This window comes from Suncus etruscus, chromosome 8 (assembly GCF_024139225.1).
Source record: "Suncus etruscus isolate mSunEtr1 chromosome 8, mSunEtr1.pri.cur, whole genome shotgun sequence".
Taxonomy (NCBI): Eukaryota; Metazoa; Chordata; class Mammalia; order Eulipotyphla; family Soricidae; genus Suncus; species Suncus etruscus.
In genome coordinates, this window is record NC_064855.1 from 2,709,572 (window position 1) to 2,731,295 (window position 21,724).

General features: G+C 43.7%; 1 protein-coding gene across 1 annotated transcript; it reads right to left on the minus strand.

Moving 5' to 3' along the window:
- Positions 1-4,575: 4,575 nt before the first annotated feature.
- On the minus strand, positions 4,576-20,535 carry CHORDC1 (cysteine and histidine rich domain containing 1). Its single transcript, XM_049778043.1, is given in 13 exon segments — positions 4,576-5,068; positions 5,385-5,447; positions 6,528-6,596; positions 6,598-6,621; positions 6,623-6,649; positions 8,735-8,840; positions 10,408-10,478; positions 11,024-11,082; positions 11,738-11,841; positions 13,861-14,018; positions 16,319-16,375; positions 17,325-17,374; positions 20,431-20,535. Coding segments are annotated over 13 exon segments (1,194 nt in total). The 5' UTR covers positions 20,495-20,535; the 3' UTR covers positions 4,576-4,726.
- Positions 20,536-21,724: the final 1,189 nt, after the last annotated feature.

Consider the following 21,724-nt stretch of genomic DNA (forward strand, 5'->3'; position numbering starts at 1 on the left):
ATTATGGTTTTAAACAGTGCTGGGAGTCGATGCCTGCGGGCAAGGCCTGTGTTCTACCACTGAGACACAGTCCAACCCTCAACTCGTCATTTTAATTTCTTAGGTCTCTCCCGGCTCTGCTCAGGTAGGTTCCTTACTTATTGGCTCTGAGCTCAAGGATCAGTTTTAGAGGGTGTTAGGAGGTCATGTGAGCCTTAGTCAGTGGCATATATGGCAATTGCCTCTTCAGCATGTACTATAGCTCTAGCCCCAAAATACGTAAAAATAATTAAAACTCAAAGGGAGAGTCTGGGTTGATGACTCAAGGACTGGGAATACTTGGATAGTCATATGTTCCTTAACGTCAAACGTTCCCAGGGCTGGGTCTCTTTGGTCTCATGGTAGTCTTCACCCACATACATGGGGTGGAACCTTAGTTTTGGGGTCCTCCTGAGATTCTTGGGACTGTTTCCCCATGTTGGTTTTAATCTGGTTTACAGGGAAAAAACATTTTTTTTTTAAACAGTGCTCTACTATTGAGACACATTCCAGCCTTCAACTCATCATTTTATTTATTTATTTATTTTTGGTTTTTGGGCACAATTCCCAGCTGTGCTCAGGATTACTCCTGGCTCTGTGACTCAGAAATCATCCTGGCAGCTCAAGAAGCCACTATGGGGTGCTGGGGATTGAACCTGGGTTGGCCACATGCAAGGCAAATGTCCTGCCTGCTATGCTATCGCTCTGGCCCCCATTTTAATTTCTTAGGCCACTCCCAGCTCTACTCAGGTTCCTTACTATTGGCTCTGAGCTCAGGCATAATTTAGTCCTGGCTCTGAGCTCACTTTGGGATAGTTCTGGTAGGCGGGTTGGGATCATATGGGGTGCAGGATGCTGAAAACTCTGACAGCTGGTGTGCAATAGCAATTGGCCAATCAGTTGCACTTCAAGGGGGATGACAACAAAGACTGTTTGCATGCAAAGAATTTGTTTCCTGTCCATGGCATCATATGGTAGGTACCAAGGGCACCGTTCTCGAAAAGAAAAGTCTCAGAATTCTGCCCAAAGAATACTAAGGATGCTCTGTAATTAGGCAATTGGAATCACTTGGGTGGCAAATCATGCTCAGGATGTGGGGCAGGCCGCCCTCGTGTGGCCACCCCAGGGCAATGTACCCATTGCCTTTCTCAAAACCTATGGAGACAGACAAGATTCTAGGTCTCTGCAGCCTCACTGGATGCCTTCACCTGCACAGATATACGGGTTTCTCAGTTCTAGGGTACATCAGAAGTACCTAGGACTATCCTCCCTCTGTGTTGGCTCTACCGTGGTTTACAGAAGGTGTTTTGTTTATTTTTGGTCACTTCCAGCTAAATTTTGACTTACTCCTGTTCAGGGAATCACTTTTGGTGGGGATTGGGAGAACATATAGGGTGCAGGGGATAAAGCCTCAGTCAGTGGATCATATATAGCAATAACCTCTTCAGCTGTATTAACACCTATGGTCCAGAAATGAAAAAACAAAACAAAAAAACAAAACCCTCAAGGGGGAGAAGTGGGGTGATAACTTCAAAGACTTCCAGGGATTGTGCTGTCTGGGTTTTCTTCATTGAGACTTCCAAAGAGGTTTTACTTTCTTAACAGTGCCAAGAAGCTCTGCATGTGCTCCACCCACGACCAGAAATCCACACTGCAATGTGCCCTGAGCAATGATACCAGGACTGAACATGACAAGAAGGCACTTTGAAAACAACTTGTTCTGGGCTGGCGGGATCCTTACATGTGGTACTAGAAACACCCAAAAGAGAAAACTGCGATTACTCTCCCCCCAGGCCTGCCAGGAGCGACTTGAGTGTAGAACCAGGAGTAACCTGAGCGATGCAGGGTGTGACCCAAAAGCAAAAACAAACAAAAAAACGTGTTATGTAGGGTTGTGGAACAAGTGGGGTTGATAACATTTGAGGAAACATAGCAAGAGGAAGAAACCTCTATGAGAAACTAAGAAGTATTCCAGGAATATTTCCCTGGAATCACTAGTTTTCTAGAGTTGGTGGAAAAATTAACACCCATCTCACCCAACTCCACCATCACTATTAACTGCAGAGCACTGGGTCTTCACCTTCCTCAATTCAGCAATTTCTGGGATAGGCAATATATATATATATTTTTGATTTTAGAGTCAACCCAAGTGACGCTCAGGGATTACTCCTGGCTATGAGCTCAGAAATCACCCCCTGGCTTAAGGGACCACATGGGACACTGGGGGATCGAACCTAGGTCTGTCTAGTGCACAGAGACACCTTACGCCCTGCACTGCTCAGCCCCAGGTAATTTTAATGCTAAAGAAACACAGTATTGATCTCAAAGAAAAAGAATGAAGAATGCAGACAACAGAAGGACCAGAAGATCCTCATCAGAGTAAGATACTCAATGAACTGTCAAAGTTTCAAATGCAAGATCTTTATCTTAACACAAATAAGCAACTCAAACTGTATGAGGAACAAATGAACGGAATCTCAGATTTTCCTTTGGGTTAAGTAACACAAACACCAGGTTTTTCCTATAGAAAACCATACAAGACATACTGGACTTCACTTACTTCTATACTTACTCTTTTCCTCTGGAATTTCTTGACTCCCAGATATACTTTCTCTTTTTGGGTATGAGTGATAGGACAATGGGTACAGCATTTGCCTTATACAAGGCAGACCAAAGTTGGCACCTTGGATCCCGCAAGCCTGCTAAGAGTGAAACATGAGCATCATGGGTGTGTGGCCACAAAACAACTTTTGTCTTCTAACTGAAGCATGATGCATCTTTCATAACTCAGTATTTTCTTCTAACTGGACAATGAAGAAACTGGGGAAAACAAGTACACTGGATTAGAAAAAACTCAATAGTTGCAATATTAAAGTGAACTTTAGGGACTAGACAGCTCCTGCTTTAAAAATTAATATTAAATCAATTAGAGCATCAGTCTTTCCCGTATGTGGCTTAATCTCAGACCTCAAGATCAACATTCCCTCAGTTATAAACTTTTATGCAAGTGGCGCAGAACCTGGAATGTTACAGGGAATGGGCAAGTGATTAAGAACTTAGGATGGCCACGTACAAGAAAAAAACGCCCTGATCTATCACTCAGGCTGCGAAAAGGATTTTACAATGCAGACAAAACCCCAAGTGCTAGAAAACTCATACATGCTGGGCTGTTTTGGGTAGTTTATTTTTTATTTATAATCTTTTTAATGTGTAGGTCCACACCGTTGATGCTCAGGATTACTCCTGGCTCTGTACTCAGGAAATCACTCCTGGCTTGGGAGACCATGAGAGGACCACCAGGGGATTGAACAGCTTTCTGTCCTGGGTCAGCCGTGTGCAGGCAAATGCCCTACTGCCGCGCCAATGCTCCAGCCCTATATTTTTAATTTTGATTTGGGTAGTTTAACGTGTTTATCTCACAGCTAAACTTCCTAACAGTCATATGACAGTATGGGCAGTCAGATTCCAGTGAGCATGTTGGGATAAAACTAAGGGTGCTCAAGGATTGCTCACTCCTGGTTATGCTGGGGAACCACAAGGGGTGCTGGGGATTGAACCTGAGTCAATAGCATGCTACGGAGCTTGACCCTCAGGCTAACAGGCCCAGATTTTTAATAGTGTAACCATTAATACCAAGAAAAAAAAACCACTCAAATGACTTGGGAAATAGTAATTTTAATTTACAGAAGCATAACTCATACCCAAATGTATATGCTTTTTCAGTTTATGGTCTTCATAACATTTATTCATTTTAGTTTACTTTGTGAGCTCGGCCACATTACTGAAGATTCACCTGTCCTTCCCTGGGTTCAAATGCATAAATAATCTAATTCTATGATAGTTATAATAGTTTTATAAAGTATACAATAATCAAAAAAACTATCATCTACATTTTCAAAACATCTTTTAAAAAATCCAAAAGAATGAAGCTATATTATTATTCAGAACATGGAAAACACAGTTGTTGCGATGCAAAGCTGAAATATTTTTTTCTAAACTAATTTATTCCCACAATCTTTTGTAAACTTAAACTTCGTTTTTATCCCACCAGGGAGCTCCCGTAGATCTCTTGATAATCGACAAAAGACTTGGGGAAGGTGTAGTTTATAAATCGGATGTCATCTACTCAGAATGCCATTCGTGGAAACACTCACAAAAAGATGTTGAACATTATTGCTTAGTTTTACAAAAGTGGTAAATTGGAGCAAATGGATCTCTCTGCACATGGGTCTCCTACACTCTTAAATTGCAATGTTGAGGCGTGTGTGAGGTATCTGTTTTTTCTTTTGCTTTTCTTTCGGGTTGCTGGGGATGGGAAACCAGACACAGGGACTCACAAAACACAAAGGTGTATAGGCTCTACCATAGAGGAACTGATACTATATTTAAAATTCATACCTAAAAGCAAATTCTAATTGGTTAATGCCTATTTTTCCTTAAAAACGTTCTACAACTACCTCAGAATAATTCTCAAGAAAAAGTAACCGTCCAGAGCTTCATCTTCACTTAAAGATTTTCAAGTATTATAGGAATGCAAAACCCATTACATACAAATTAAAAATTTTATAAGTTGTTCCGCTTTACTGTAGGGTAAGGGAAACAGGTACAAAACATATTTTCATTTGTGTTTCTCTAATTGTACTAAGAAATACTGTAACTGTTTATGAGTCATTTGTAGCTTCTTCAAGTACAGGACACAATTGTATTTCTAGTGGAGAGAAAAAAGTGAATATGCAATATTGAGCAGAGTAAGAGTGGGAGTCTCAAGAACAAACTGACTTTGGTTTGAAAGAACTTTGTGTTGACCCTGAAATGCCAGATTCGACAACAAAAGTAACAAAAGGGAACAGCAGCAAGCTACTTCACCGTATTCTAAGGATTCTGAAATAAGCAACAACATGCTACTCATTGGGTTAGAACTTCTGGTTTTTTCACTCTTCTTGGCTGCAGGAAGTTCAAGGCTGGCCCACTGCATGGGCTCAGCTTTCCTCATGGTGATCTCAATCTTTGTAGCAGTCATAGTTACGTAACTTCGCTTGACATCAATCACCTAGAATAGAACAAAAAGAGGGTAAATACGGTGGTTGTTTTATTTTGGATACAACCCTGTATCCAGGGTGCTCAGGATTTGCTCCTGGCTCTGAGCATCTGGTAGGGCTCGGGAGAGCTCCACAGTGTGCCAGGAATCAACCCATGGTCACTGTTGAAGGCAAGGGCGTTACCTGCAGTACTGAACCTCCAGCCACCACCACTATGATCATTCTCATATCTAGCTTCCAACTTTTCAGTCCGATGTCATAGTTACAGACCTACTTTTCATCAATGCCTTTCTGCACAAATGGTGGAAATGGTTCTGTAATACTTACGCCCCATAATTTCACATTTTGGTGAAATTCCTTCTCGCCTTCAAATACAATGTGTACATTTAACTGTAAAATAGAGAAAAGAGATTCAGTGACTAATTCAAAGTGAAGGCTGAGAACATAAAACAATGATATTATATATATATATATATATCAGAAAATACTGATCAGTATCATTTGGGCTATTTTAAGAGAATACCCATTTTGTAGTGCAAAAATAACTTAAAAGAAAAATTGACTTCAAGTCTCAGACTGGGAATTACATTCTGATACATACTTGAAGGTATTCCAGAATTCTCTATTGAGCAGAAATTTTCTTTTTTTTTTTTTTTTTTTTTTGGTTTTTGGGCCACACCCATTTGACGCTCAGGGGTTACTCCTGGCTATGTGCTCAGAAATCGCCCCTGGCTTGGGGGGACCATATGGGACGCCGGTGGGATCGAACCGCGGGGTCCTTCCTTGGCTAGCACTTGCCAGGCAGACACCTTACCTCCAGCGCCACCTACCCGGCCCCTGAGCAGAAATTTTCATGTAAAATAAATTCTGTAAAAGGAACTTAGACCCAAATTTTCAAATGGGGGAAAACTAAAAGGGATACAAAAATTATCTGAAAAGAAGAAAAATTATTATAAGATACTGATATCATGTGTAACAAAATACTTTAGGGGTAGGCCCCATACCAATTAAGTGTCAAGAGATTTATCTCCTGGTCTGGTTTCAGGTATCACCCCTTGGGACGGTGGGGGACCAATCTATGCGGTGCTGGGGATTGAATATAGACCACCAGACATGAAAAGCAGTTACCCACGGAACTATCTACATCTACAGCACCTATACAGGGGTGGCAAACACGCGGTTCTCAAGCCGCATGTGGCTCCTGGCCAAAATGAACGAAGCTCTTTGCCTCTTATGTGTTTAATATATTATTGCTAAGCCAGGAGTAACCCCCTGAGCGTCACCGGGTGTGGCACAAAAACCAAAACCAAACAAACAAAATCATATGCTGTTGTGAGAGTGTTTGTCTGTTTTGGCAGGGTCACTGCGTGGTGTGGCTCTCTGACTCTCACAGCTTAAATTTTGGCTCTTTGTGTCGAACTTGTTTGCCACCCTGTACCTATATGTTTCAGGTGTACGCACTGGACTTACCAATGTGCTATTGGCTTCTACTTGACTAAGTTCTGGAAGAGAATTTTTAGCATATACTGAAATGGTGACTTTCACCTCCAGTCTGATGCCAGTCAGTGTCTACATGGAACCACTTTTTTCCCCTGTAACTATACAAAGTAATCTGATTTAAACTTTCAAAATGTCACAGAAAGGCATTAGACCTCAAACTGAGAAAAAAAAATCACAATTAACTAAAATTGAAAAAAAGAATTTTGAAGGGCAAACAACTTCCCACACTTTTGATATAGAAATTTAAATAGTGATCATGCAAATGAAGAATGTTTGGATGGAATTGGGGAGATCATCCAGCTGACAGGAGTGCACACCTTGCATGTGCAAGGACCTGAGGTTTCAGTCCCCTGACCCCCACCCATCTGATGGCTCTCCCATACTCAGCACCACTGAGTGTAACCTGGAGGACACCAAGCATTGGGGTTTGGCCCTGCTTTGCTGCTGGGACTACCCCCAAGTCCCACCTGCCAGCCACCTGAACACTCTTGGGAACACTCCTACCAAAAAAAGTTTTATGAATGTAGAGAACATACTTATTTCATTTAACTTTTTTTCTGTTGAGGGCCCAAATGATTCACATACACTAAAACAGTAGCTTAAGCTCTACTGCATTTGCCACATGGACTGCTTTTTGGAGCATTTTTAGAAAGGCACCACAGTGCTCAGGGTATGCCCTGTTCAGTGCACAGGGGCTGTAACACCCGGGGTGCTAAGGGATCACATGATCCCGAGGAGCAGACCAGGTTTCTGAAGCCTACACGCAAAGCATGTGCTCCAGTCCACTGAGCCATCTCTCTATACCCCATAAAAACTCTGAAACTGAAGTGAGAAACTTGGTGGCTTTGTGGGATCCACTGGGCCATAACTCAGCCCATGATAAGTTTCCTTGTATAAATCAAAGAGGCCAGAGCAGCAGCACAGCAGATAGGGCATTTGCTTGCTAGCAGCTGACCTGGATTTGATCCCTAGCATCCATATGATCCTTCAGCATGCCAGGAATGATTTCTGAACACAGAGCCAGAAGTAAACTCCTGAGTACTATAGGGTGTGACCCCAACCTCTAACTCCCCCCCAAAAAGAACAAAGGATTGAACAAAGTCATAAAGCAACCCAAAAGCCAAGGTCTGTACCCCCATTATTTACAAGATACCAAAATAATAAATACCTAAGATGTAGAAAACATTACTTAAAGGTAAAATCTTTTTTTTAAGTTGCAAGATACAAAACGAGGACTGAGGATATCGGTGACAAAGAACACAGGTATCTGACTGATCATAGTGGCTGGAGAGGTAGGAAAGGGTTAAGATGCTTGTCTGGCATGTGACTGACCCAGCTATGATCCCTGATAACACAGAGCACAATCCAGACTTTTATCCCTGAGAAAGACTCAGGACTAAACTCTGGGAAAGCACGGTATGGTCCCAAGACAAAACAGGAGGAGCCAGAGAGATGATACAGTGGCCAGGGCACATGCTTTGACTCAAGTTCAATCCCTGTGCCTCATATGGTCCCTGAGCAGCGTTAGGAATAATCCCTGTGCACTGCTGAGCATGCATAGACCCCTCCCCCTCAATAACTGATTCGAAATCACACAGACAATATAACATTTATTTTATAACAATAAATAGCTGCTTGCCTTCCAACTATTTAAAGGGATTCTGAAGAAAAATTGGCATAGCCTCAGTCTTTGAAGGGGGTGTCCAGAGAAAAAGGAACTGGCCTTTTGCTCATGTTGTTGATCAATTCTCTGTTGCAAAGCACTAAAGACCACCCACCGCCACAAATTGCAATCCTCCCCCTTTGCTCATCACAGTGTCTGAAGGTCTGTCTGTGAGGGGCCGAACAAAGTTATACAGCAACAAAACTCCAAGGTCTAAACCCCTTTACAAAAGAGCAAAATAATAAGTACCTAAGATGTAAAAAAATTGTTTGTAAACACAAAAAGGATGCTTGGGATTTGGGCAGGTTCACACACTTCACAAAAACAAATGTTCTTGTACATGCATGTACATGGCGGCTTTGCTCATGTGGGTTCCCTAGAGCAGACTCAGACTGCAGCCAGACAGCACATCCAAAGCTAGCAGGGAGAAAAGCCTTTTCTCATTCCATGAGAATATAAGCGGAGATTTTTAAAAAAGGCCCCTGATGCAAGCGATTCAGAAAAGGCTACTTACAGAATCCTTTTTAGTCCACATGTGCTTTCCTGTGGTACAGCCCTCCTGCGCCAAAAATGTATTAAAATCGGAAGTTTTTCTTCTACAACAGCTCCAGTATTTCATCCTGTCAATGAGTAAAGAAAATTTCAGAAGTCTCAAAGCCAATCAAGTTCAGAAATAGGATTTTATAAAAATAAGTAACTACTACTTGAGCATCTTACAAGTGTCCAAGTTACTAGCTATACAGTTAAGCATCAAAACTACTAAATTTTGGGGCCAGAAAGGTGGCGCTAGAGGTAAGGTGTCTGCCTTGCAAGCGCTAGCCAAGGACCACGGTTTGATCCCCCGGTGTCCCATATGGTCCCCCCAAGCCAGGGGCAATTTCTGAGCAGTTAGCCAGGAGTAATCCCTGAGCATCAAACGGGTGTGCCCCCAAAAACCAAAAACCAAAAAAAAAAAAAAAAAAAAAAACCCTACTAAATTTTAAGCAAGAAAGCTATGACTGAGAGTAATTCTGGTGCTCCTAAGTTAAGAAGCTGATAAACCATTACAAAATGCCAAAACTGCTTTACAATGACAGATCCACGAAGCTGACACAGCAATATGGTAAAATGAGCCCTCACATTTACTAACCCAGGGAGAACGGGCAAACTAAAATTAATGTCTAGACAACTGAGATGGAGAGACCTACTATTATTCACGGGAGAAAGATCTACCCTGAGGAAGAAAGGGCTCGTAAAACTTCAGGTCTGAGTCCTTAAGACTATGATGGCAGGGAGGTTTGAACATGAACATGATCCTGCCGAGGACAAGCTCTCTGGGGAGGGCCAGAAGGGTTTCCTTGATTCCCACACTGGGGCTCTCAGCAGCTCACGGCAAACACTGAAAACACCCGCAAGGCACAGGGCAGTGCTTCAGAAAAAATACACAGGGACAGGAAACAGCTCCAAGGGCTGGAGTACAGGCCGTTACCTGGGGAGCCTCCAGCTTAATTCCCTGAATCACACAGTGAAGGGCTATGCCTTGGGTGGCTCCCAGGATGACACTGGCAGGGAGAGGAGAGCGCACTAGGCTTAGCATGCAGGAAGCCAGGAAGACTAAGCACCAAGCCTGGAGGACCAAGGAGTAGCCTCTGAGTAATACCAAGTGTGAGTAGCCTCAAACCCTCCCAAAACTGTATGTAAGCAGACGTACGAAAAAGTACAACATTCACACAACAGCAGCCTTAATTATGACCTTAACTCACTCCTGCTGGGGCTAAGAGGAGAGTACAGAGTGCCAGAGATCAAACCCGGGGCAGTGATGTGCAAGACAAGTGCGCTATTCATTGTGCTCTCTCCAGAATCCTCAACAATAATCATTGTTTCAGTTTTGTCACATGTCAGTAAGAAACCAAACCCTATGCCAAAAAATAGTATACAAACTGAGCCACTTGTTTTGCATGTGGCCAACCGAGGTTGGACCCCTGGTACTCCACAGGCTCCCCAAAGCCACACCAGATGTGATACCTTGAGGACAGAGGCGGGAATAAATCCAGAGAACCCTAGGATGGGCCCCACAAAAAAAGGTGGCCATCAAAATCATGTCAAGAATGTAAAATGCTTAAAATGTTATGTGGTAAATAATTCCCAAAGATATTGTGAAGCAGCTTGTCTAACCTCTACTTGACACCACAGCCATGCATAAATTACCCTTCATGAAAAATAGGGACTCCAGAGTGATACACACAAGCTTCTTCAAGACTCTGTAGACCCTGATATGTCTAGATGAGGAAAGAAAAAAAGAAGAAAGCAGCTACAAATCTCAGTTACCACAAAAACATTTGTCACATTGGTCACTATGCATCTATGAACTATAAAAATGCTCGGATAACATATTACATAACACACACTTACCCCAGACATCCTACGTACATAAGAAGACCCTCAAAATCACTGTGACGGCACAGGGACTATACTATAATGAAAAGCTAATTCATTTCTCTGCCTTCAGCATTTGCAGCTTTTAAACTTAAACCCCTAAACTCTTAAACCCGAATTGGCCACATGCAAGGCAAATGCTCTCCCTGCTGTGCTGTCTGTCTGTTCTTAGTCAATGCTGCCTGAATGAGACTCAAACACTCAGGTGTTCCCAAAAGATACCGTTTACCCAACTTCACAGCCATGGACAATGACAAAGTTTTCGAGACAACAGACACCCAAACCTTTTTGGATATACAACAGTAAACTGTTTCCCCTTTAATTAAAAAACAAAACAAAACAAAAAACCTGCTTTCATGACGCAGCACAAATGTTACAAAATCCTTACCTTTGAACACCCTGCATTTTTGCATGAAGTCCCAACCTTAATTTCATCACTGTCTTCTTCTGAAACAATAATAATTAAAAATTTTAATTTAGGGGCCAGAGAGGTGGCGCCAAAGGTAACGTGTTTGCCTTGCAAGCGCTAGCCAAGGATCGGACCGTGGTTTGATCCCCTGGTGTCCCATATGGTCTCCCCAAGCCAGGGGCAATTTCTGAGCACTTAGCCAGGAGTAAACCCCTGAGCGTCAAACGAGTGTGGCCCGAAAAAGCAAAAAAAAAAAAAAAATTTAATTTAAAAACATTAGAATAGAACATTTTTTGTCATGCCATTAAAAAATAATTCCCTAGCACTTGCAACCCCCTCAACCACCACTGGCAGAAGCTCCAGGCCCCAAGTAATACTAAGTGACTTTGTTTGTTTTTAAAAAGGGGTTACCTACTAAGTTACTGTGCTATCCCCAAACATACCTACCCAAATTAATGAGACATTTCTATTTTTTCCTGTCCATACCCCCTTGTTTTTTTTAAGGTGAAACCTGGCTGTGCTAAGGGATTTCTATTCGAGGTAGAGCTCAGTTAACAAGGAGGGGTACTGGGGGATCAAACCCAGATCACCCAGGTGCAAGGCAAGCCACCTCCCTGCTATGCTATCTCTTTGGCCCATTTGTTCTCTTTTCAATGACTGGTTAATTAAAGCAACTAAAAAACAATGACTTACCTTTCTTCTCTTCTTCATTCCCTGATGACAATTTAAGTTTGTCAAGTGCTTGCTTTAAGGAGGCAGATATCTTAAATTCCAGATTTGTCATTGGCTCATCTGGGCTGGAGAATTTTAAAAATTTAAAATTAACCAAAAGTGGTAAAGAAAAGTGTTCTTCATAATCAACCATATTCTAAGAGCCCATTTAAGAAAAGTCCAGACACATGAATCAAATTTTTTCCTATTAGAAAGTATATTATATACTAGTTATATAGAAAGTACAGTTACTTTGGTAACTCTCGTAATGGACCATTTTAAGTGTTTTAAGATGCTGTGTCAAATTGTTTTGCTATTATTAACACAGTAACACTAGAACTCTGTTAAGAAGTACAACTGCAAGGAATCTCATACTTTTTTTTCCTTCTCTGGGTTTTTGGACCACACCAGGTGATGTTCAGGGCTTCTTCCTTGATTCTGCACTCAGGAATTACATCTGGAGGTGTTGGGGGACCATGTAGGAGGCCAGAGATCAAACCCAGGTCAGTCATATACAGGGCAAGCACCACACTGGCTGTACTATCTCTCCTGCCCCAGATAAAACTTTTATATTTAATGGTCAAACAAAATTGCTTATTAAATGAGTCTTGTTACAAGAATTTGTATGTACAACACCTATAAACTTATATTCAGTGGTATGACAAGGCTCGCTTAAAATTAAGAAGAAGAAACTATGTCCAATGCTAATTCATAATGTCTGTGTCATGCTATAATCTGTTTAAGGCTACTCAATAAGTAAATGAGTGGGAAATATTAATAAATGCGGCAATAACAATAGAAATCCTGTATTATTCACATTGCCTACTTAGTGGAAAGAATACTGAGTAGGAGATAGTAACAAAGTACAGAAAAAATCTGAGTCTTTAAAATCTCTACAACGCTCCCATAAAGGTAACATATTTGGTTTCCTTCACTTTCTTCACTTTATTTTCTTGGTGTCAAAGGAACCAAGGACCTTACAAACTTTTTCTTTTAATGTGGCTACATCCAATGATGTCAGCGGTTACTCCTGGCTTTGCCAGGAACTATCACTACGGTGGGACAATATGGGGTGTTGAGGATGGAACCCAAGTTGGTTGAGTATAAGGCAAATGACCTCCTGCTATACTATTATTTAGCTGGAACCTTAGAAATTTAGCAAGTGCTGACACTACTTATTGTCCTTGATCTTCCTTCACATTATCTTAAAATAAATTCTATGATGAAAATATTTAAATATTAAAGAAAATGTCAGCTCATATTACCAATCATAGCAGATTCTAGACCCAATTTTCTAATCTTTTTCTGACCTTTGTTGTTATAAAAAGGCAAATCAGTCACTAAGGAATTTGATGGTCTCACGATTATAAAACTAGGTGGCAATGGGGCAAAAATAATTTTAAATTGATTCTTTAAAGGATCAAACATAAAAAAAACTCTTATGCTCTGATGATCTCAATCTGGCTGGCCACTATTTAAAATATTATAAATTTAAGATTAGTGACAAAAAAAGGGGGAATCCATGTAATAGCTTGCATGGGTCCTTTAAAGGCCCCAAATCATCTGATGTTCAAGTCCAGTATTTAGGTTCTAAAACAGTTCAGTACTCAAGGACATTAGAAAAACCTGGTATAACAGGGGTTATGATGCATGTAGAAATATGAACTAAGAGTCTAGTCAATCAGGAAGGTGAAGAAACTGTAATTCTACAATAAAACAACCAACAGGTAATTGACCAGCACCGCAACAAAGATGTCATCTAGATAAAAGTACAGCAGAACACGATCAGAAGGGCTGGAGTGATAGTGTAGTGGGTAAGGTGCTTGCCTTGCATATGGCTGACCAGACTTCAATCCCTGTCATTCCATATGGTCCCAAAGTTGTGCCAGGATTAATTCCTAAGTGCAGAGCCAGGAGTAATTCTTAGCATAACCAGGTATGGAAAAAAAAAAAAAGGTCTTAATAAAGGGGCCTTGCACATAGCTGACCTAGATTTGATGCCTAGCACCTCCCGTGATCCCCTGAACACAGAGCCAAGTGTCACTCCCAGCACCTGCTATGTGTAAACCTGAGTCCCCACAATTTTATATTAGTACTCCGTGTACCTCGGCCTTTTTATTGCTTCTACTGGCTTCGGGGCTTGAATGATATGCTCCTGAAATCTGGGTTTCAATTCCGACAGTTCTTTCTTCTCCGTAGTCTTGACTTCAGGTTTGACAGGCTCCGGTGGCTTCTCACTATTATGCCTGCCTTTGGTACAGCCCTTTGAGTCAAACACATGCATTAAGAACTAGCCTATGACTTACTTCATATACACCATGATACAATTCTTTTTTGGTTTTGCTCACCTGGCCACGCTCAGGGGCTACTCCTGGCTCTATGCCCAGAATTGCTCTTGGCAGGCTCAGGGGACCATATGAGATGCCGGGATTCAAACCACCATCCTTCTGTACGCAAGGCAAACACCCTGCCTCCATGCTATCTCTCCGGCCCACAATTCTTTGTTTTAATACAAAAAATTTCCTATTTTCTCTATCTTTTCCCTTCTATTATATTCAATTTTAAGAATATAGAAAAGCCCCAAATTTGCTGCATTTGTATATGAGTTCTTAAATGTAATATTTAAGTCTTTGAATTCTGCTTCAAAATGCCTATTCCATGAGACAAAACAACAAATTTACACAAAACATTGTGGAGATCTCATCAAATAAATTCTCTAATCTGAGAGATGTAGTCATAGTCCAATGGGTAGGGTGTTTGATCGCACACAGCCAACTGGGTTTGACCCTCGGCATCCTATATGGTACCCTCAGCCTGTCAGAAGCCATTTCTAAGTGCACGCCTTGCTTGTGATTGGCGCTGGTTCTATCCCTAGCACTACCTGGTCTCCTGAGATTTACAGCCAAATGGAGTCCTAGAAGCCTCTGAGCATAGCTAGAGAAAGCCATGGAAGCTCCCGAGTATTGCTGGGGTAGCACAGGCAACCCTTAACCCTGTAGCACAATATCCTTGGGCCTTCACACTGAATCTGCCAATAAGGCTGATAACCAATCACTGGGAGAGACCACAAGGCCACCCCCACGAAAGTTTAATTTTTCATCAAAAAATGTCTTTAGGGTTGAAGCAAGTAGGGTGTTTACCTTGCATGCAGCAAATCCAGGTTTGAGCCTCCACACTTGATATAGTCTCCTGAACATGCCAGGAGTGATCCCTAAGCACCACAGAGTATGGCCAAAAACCGAACCAAAAAATGTTACCACTTTGAGCTCTGGTCCTCCTACTGACTAGCTAGGATTGGACTTGGATAAGTTAACTGTTTACTTACTGCGATTTTTTTAACCTACCTGAGATCACTTCTGATGTATTCAGCCCAGCTACGGTGATGATACCGTGCTAGGGGGCACTAGGGTCATACATGAAGGTGCTTGGGAATCTTAGGACCAAACTGGCCCCCAATTAATCTTTTTAAACTGCAGTACAATGAATGTAATGGCACTTGATTATTTTTTAGAGGACTTTATAAGCAGTACTTGGTGCAGGTGGTAAAGATTCAGAAAATGATAGCTACCTTTTCAAATCTCAGTGAGTATATGTTTTCACATACACAAAATAAGAGCAATAATGTGATTTAATTAACAGGCCTTGTTTTGTTTTGGGGCCACACCCAGTGGCGCTCAGGGGTCACTCCTGGTAGGTTCAGTGGACTGTATGTGATGCCAAGGATAAACTTGGGTTGAGCCCATGCAAGCAAACACCCTCCCACTGTGTTATTGCTCTGGCCCCTGATTTTCTTAATGGTGCAAAAATTTAACTGTACCTTGGTATTTTGTTTAAAAAATGCTACAAATTGCTAACTTATAGTCTTTGAAAAGTACTGATAATAAGATCAAGCATTGACAAATTGACAAATGGATAGTTAATAGCTCCCAAGTCTTCAAGACATAAATTTTTGTTTTGTTTTGTTTTTAGGCCACACCTGGCGGTGCTTAGGTTCCTCTTGGCTCTGTGCTCAGAAATCACTTCCAACAGGCTGGGGGATCTACGCCAGGGGCTGAACCCAGGTCAGCAATGTGTAGGGCCAACACCCTCCCCAAGGCTATTGCTACTGCTCCTAAGTTCTTTGTTCTTTATTTTATTTTTTATTTTTGGGTCACACCCAGTAGCACTCAGGGGTAACTCCTGGTTCTACGTTCAGATATCGCTCTTGGCAGGCTCGGGGGACCATGTGGGATGCCGGGATTCGAACCACCGTCCTGCATGCAAGGCAAATGCTCTACCTCCATGCTATCTTTCCGGCCCCTAAGTTATTTTGTTTTGGAGCCACATCCAAAATGCTCAGGGCTTCCTCCTGGCTTTGTCTGCTTGTGGAGGGACTCCAGGGTCATGTGGGGCGCCAGGGATCAAAACCGTGTGGTTGCATATCTCTCTAGTCCTTGAATTCTATTTTAAACAGTATTATCTACACGTTAACAAAGACAAGACACTAGATACCTAAACTAACCCCTTCAAATCTGAGGTGTCCATAATAAATACTATTATCTAGAGAAAAGAAGGCATACTTACTGCAATACTTAAAAAGTCAGAAAAATCCGTTGTTCTTCTCCTACAGCAAGACCAACCCTGTGAGATAAAAGCAAGCTGTATGAGAGCACAACACACACTCCACATGCGTCCTCACACAGCTGAGGGAACTGCAAAATATTCAAGACAAGTACTTGATTTTATTTAGCTCACATAGCTCACAGCTATGCTCAGAGGTTACTCCTGGCTCTGCACTCAGGAAGTACTCTTAGCAGGCTCAGGAGATCATATGGGATGCAGGGTTTCGAACCCCAGGGTCGGCTCTGTGCATTGCCAATGCCCACTATACTACCCATCCAACACCCTACTCACTATACTACCGACCTAGCCCTGAACTCGATATATTTTTTTTTTCTGGTTTGGGAGCCCTAACTAGCAGTGCTCAGAGCTTAACCCTGGCTCTATGCTCAGGGCTCACCTGGGACGCAGGGGATGGAACCCAGGTCTGTCACATGCAAGATAAGTGTGCTACCAGCTCTACTTTCAATCTGGCCTCTACTTGATTTTAAAGAAAAACACATTCCCAATTGCTATCTACTGGAGGATCTGTGGGACCCTGAGGAGCAGAGGGGCTTGGATCACACCCAGATGTGCTCAGGGGTAACTCCTAGTGGTAGAGGAACCTCATGGAGTACCAGAGATCAAAACCCAGAAAGCACCCTCACTGGCCTCTCACCCACCATTTCTAAAAGCAATGCAATGTAAAGGATCTGAGGAGTAAACACTCAAAAAGGAGTAGCAGTAGAGCAGGTAGGGTGTTTGTCTTGCACTTGGCGCACTTGAGTTCAATTCCCAGCATCTTATATGGTTTCCAGTGCATTGCCAGGAGTGCAACCTAAGAGTAACCCCTGAGCGCCACTTTGTGTGGCCTCCAAACAAACGAACTGACAGATACAAGTTAAGAGGAAAAAATGAGAAGACAAAGACAGGATTAGTCCTCTAAGTTTACTATACAGGTATGAAACGACTAAAATTAGACATTTCCTACCTTTAGTGCATCATGAAATACTGGAACACCGGGGTGGTATGTGCAAGCATCTAGTTAAAACAAAGTGAAAAAAAAAACAACCTCTTATAATTAAAAAAAAAAAGAAAAATTATGATTTTTTTTTTAGGTATTAACATTGAAGACTTTCTCCAAATGCAGATACTACTTCTTAAAGACTCAATAGTACACTGTATTAACATGGACCAGGTATCACACCAAGATAATGCAATATATCTTTGTTTGGCTTTTCGTAAAACAAACAATTCAGAAAAGGACAAAGGAGCACATTCTGCAGCACAAAGGAGAGAGCAGTGAAGTTGATGGACTTGGAGACCCTCCACAGACCTTACCCTGCCTCAGGAAGTCAGGGAGATCCAAGCATTTGCATGGCCCAAACCAGCTAACTGGTTAGGCATAGATGTAGGGGCTCTGGGGATGGGCAGTGAGTGAAATGACAGGTTGCTATTTCAACTGTATTTCAAATTAGAGGAGCGGAGGTGATACACATGGGCTGAGAGAACCTAACAAGGGCCACAGAGCAAGAACTCAGGAAGACCCTCCCTCTCCCATTGGAAAGAATGAATCACTGCTCTCGTATATACCTCCCTTAAGATAAACAGGAAGTAGCCTCCGTTTGCACCCAAGGTTGCTACCTTTCTTCCCTATCCACGACAATCATTGCAGTACCCAGGGGAGAGTGTATCACCCGCTTTGGGAAACACTGAAATCAAGAGGACAGAAAACTAGAAAATAAGAGTAAATAACACAAATGAGCACACCTTAAATAGAAATAGTTGAAAACAAACACCAAGAATGATATCTGGCTTTATGATGCAGAAGATGAAGACAAGCAAAAGGTATTAGTTATTCAAAGAAGTAACTGGAAGCTTTCCAAGTGAGGGGAAAGAACTATATATACACTGCCAAAAAGAAAAATGCTAGATACTTAAAAAAAAATTTTTTTTTTTTTGGTTTTTGGGCCACACTTGATGACGCTCAGGAGTTATTCCTGGTTCTGTGCTCAGAAATTGCTCCTAGCTTGGGGGACCATATAGGATGCTGGAGGATGGAACCGCACTCTGTCCTAGGTTTTGCAAGGCAAAGACCCTATTGCTGTGCCACTGCTGCGGCCCCAAGATACCTTAAATTTTATATGATGAATGTTTTCGCTAACATAAGCTGAAAGAACCACAATGAGACTTCCCTTCAAGAAATTTATGCTGGGGCTGGAGAGGTGGCGCTAGAGGTAAGGTGTCTGCCTTGCAAGTGCTAGCCAAGGGAAGGACCGCGCGGTTCAATCACCCGGAGTCCCATATGGTCCCCCCAAGCCAGGGGCGATTTCTGAGTGCTTAGCCAGGGGTAACCCCTGAGCATCAAACAGGTGTGGCCCCCCCCAAAAAATGTTATGCTGCTCCTCTTTCTTGGGGAGGGGCACACCTAGTGGTCACTCCTGGCTCTGGGCTCAAAAACCTCCTGGCAGGCTGGGAAGGACCATATGTGATGCTGGGGATGGAACCTGGGTCCGTTCCAGGTTGGCCGCGAGCAAGGGAAAAAGCCTTATTATTGAGCTATCGCTCCATCCAAAAATTTAAGCTCTTATCTAGGCTAAAAAATAACATGTATGAAACACTGATCAAGGGGTTGGGGAGATAGAAGTTAGGGTCTGCACTTGATGTACAGAAGACCCTGGTCCATCTCCAGCAGTGCAGTCAAACCGTAACATAGTCAGGTGTAGCCCTGAAGGCCCCAGGAGTAACAGGGTCTTAGAAATGTGGCATCTTCCATATTCAGACCGCACAGCCTGATTTGGCAAGAGTCGTTTGCTGTGTATCCTAAAATTGGGATGAAATGGCAGGAGCAAGCCTCCTATAGTACGAGTAACTCAATATAAGTGCTCTGAAGTCACCAAATGGCAGTCAATACATGAAAAATTAAAAAACAACAACAAGAAACCACTTTGGTTTTTGGACAACACATGGCTATGCACAGAGCTTACTCGTGGCTCAGTTCCGAGAAATCATTCGCGACAGGGCTCAGGAAAACCTCGGAGGCCGGGTGCAGGAATCGAACCCATAATGGCTTGAGTTCAAGGCAGGGCTTGACCAGCAGTGTACTATCACTGCAGATCCCAATAAAACAGTTTTAGTTTTTATTTCTTGGTCACACCCGGCAGCGACTCAGGAGTTCCTCCTGGCTTGCGGGACCCTATGGGGTGCTTGGGGGGTGGGGGTGGGGACACCACCGTCCTTCTGCATGTAAGGCAAACGCCCTAACGTCCATGCCTCTCTCTCCGGCCCCCAACATTTTTTATTTAAAAAAGCAGGAAGCCATTCATTATATTCGCATCAAGGCAATAAAAACAAACAGACCAAGCCAAAGAAAAGAAAAGGCAATAAAAGAGGAAAATGGCCGCAAAGCTCTCAAGGGGCTCAGACACACAGAAGGAAGCGACAAGGGAAGCCCCGAATAAAGCACTGACGGGGCTGTCTCCAACATACTAAAGCCCCATCCCGCTTAGACCGGCCACGCACTCATCAAGGGGCCCTAGGCGGGGTGGGGGGACGGACGGACGGACAGACAGACGGACGGACAAACGGACAGACGGACATAGGGACAGATAGACAGAAGGACGGACGGACGGACGGACAAACGGACAGACGGACATAGGGACAGATAGAAGGACGGACGGACGGACAAACGGACAGAGGGACGAACAGACAAAAGGACAAACGGACAGACAGAAGGACGGACAAACGGACAGACGGACATAGGGACAGATAGAAGGACGGACGGACGGACAAACGGACAGAGGGACGAACAGACAAAAGGAAGGACAAACGGACAGACAGAAGGACGGACGGACAAACGGACAAACAGAGGGACAGACGGACGGACAAACGGACACACGGACGGATAAACGGACAGGCAGAAGGACGGACAGACGGACGGACAACGGACAGACGGACCCCGCCCCCGGGCCACTTCCGCTTCCGGCGGGCCAGAGGCGCCGCGCCAGGCCGCGCGGACGGACGGGACGGGCCGGGACGTAGCCGGAGACCCCTCGGCGCCCGCCCGCCCGCGGCCCCGACTTCCCGCCCGAGCTCACCGTCGGCGTTGGCGTCGGGGTCGAAGCGCTGGCCGCAGCCGCGGTTGTAGCACAGCAGCGCCATGCCGCCGAGAGCCGCGACCGACGCGACGCGACGCGACGCGACGCGACCCGACCCGACGCGCTCCGCTCCCGGAACTGCGGCGCCGCCGCGGCGCCCCGCCCCGCCCCCGAGCCTTCGCGAAGGTTCCGGCCGCGCAGGCGCGCTGAGCGGCGGCGGACGCGTGAGCCTGGAGCCGGTGGGCGTGGCCCGCGCGGGGTGGGCGGGAAGTGGGCGTGGCCAGAACGCCGGGCGGTCGAAGTGGGCGTGGCCGGGACGAGCGAGGAGCGTGGGCGTGGCCCGGGCGCCAGGAGGGGGGAGTGGGCGTGGTCCTGAGCTCCAGTGGGCGTGGCCTGACCTGGCCGCGGCCTGGCACCTAGCAGGACGACATCTGCCAGAACCCCGGGGCTTTTGGGGCAGTCTCAAGTCACTCCTATTTATTTAAACATTTTCATTTATTTATTTAAACTAAAGTATTTAAATGTGATTGTCTCATTTATTTAGTTAAATTATTTCAATTAAGACTTATTTATCTAAATATATTATTTGAAACTTTGAAGATTTAAATTTAACTTGATTTGATTTTCATTCTAATTCAAAAATTTAAATATTTGTTTATTTAAATAGTCATTGAGTAAATCAATAATAAATGAAATAATAAACAAGTAAATAAACCCCAGTGACGCTCTGGGGTTACTCCTGGCTCTACACTCAGAAATCGCTCCTGGCTTGCGGGAGACCATATGGGGTGCAGGGGATCGCACCCTAGTTCGTCCTGGGCTCCTGCGGCAAGGCAGATGCCTTACCGCTTGTGCCACTATTTAAGGCTGGATACACCGGGAAAGCTCCCTCCTGGGTCTGCACTTAGCGCTCCCTCGGATCCCACCGCTCAAAGCAGACTTGTGCCTTTTTATTTTATTTTATTTTGTTTTATTTTATTTTATTTTTTGGGGGGTGGCTTTTCTGATTTTAAGTTTGCTTTAGTTTAGATTTGCATTCTGGAAAGGCTATCCAGGCCTCCAAGGTGCAGTGAACTGCCTGGAAGGCAAGCCACTACTTCCCTGCTGAGGTTATTTAATTTCTGGAGGGTTCAACACCTGTTGACTCTCAGTAGTTGATCCTGGCTCTGCTCAGGGAACCACACTTGACAGGCTCATGGATTCCTGTGGGATACCGGGGATCGAATCCGGCTCAGCCATGTGCAAGACAAACCACCTACCCGCTGTACTATCCATCCATTCAGCCTCCATGTTG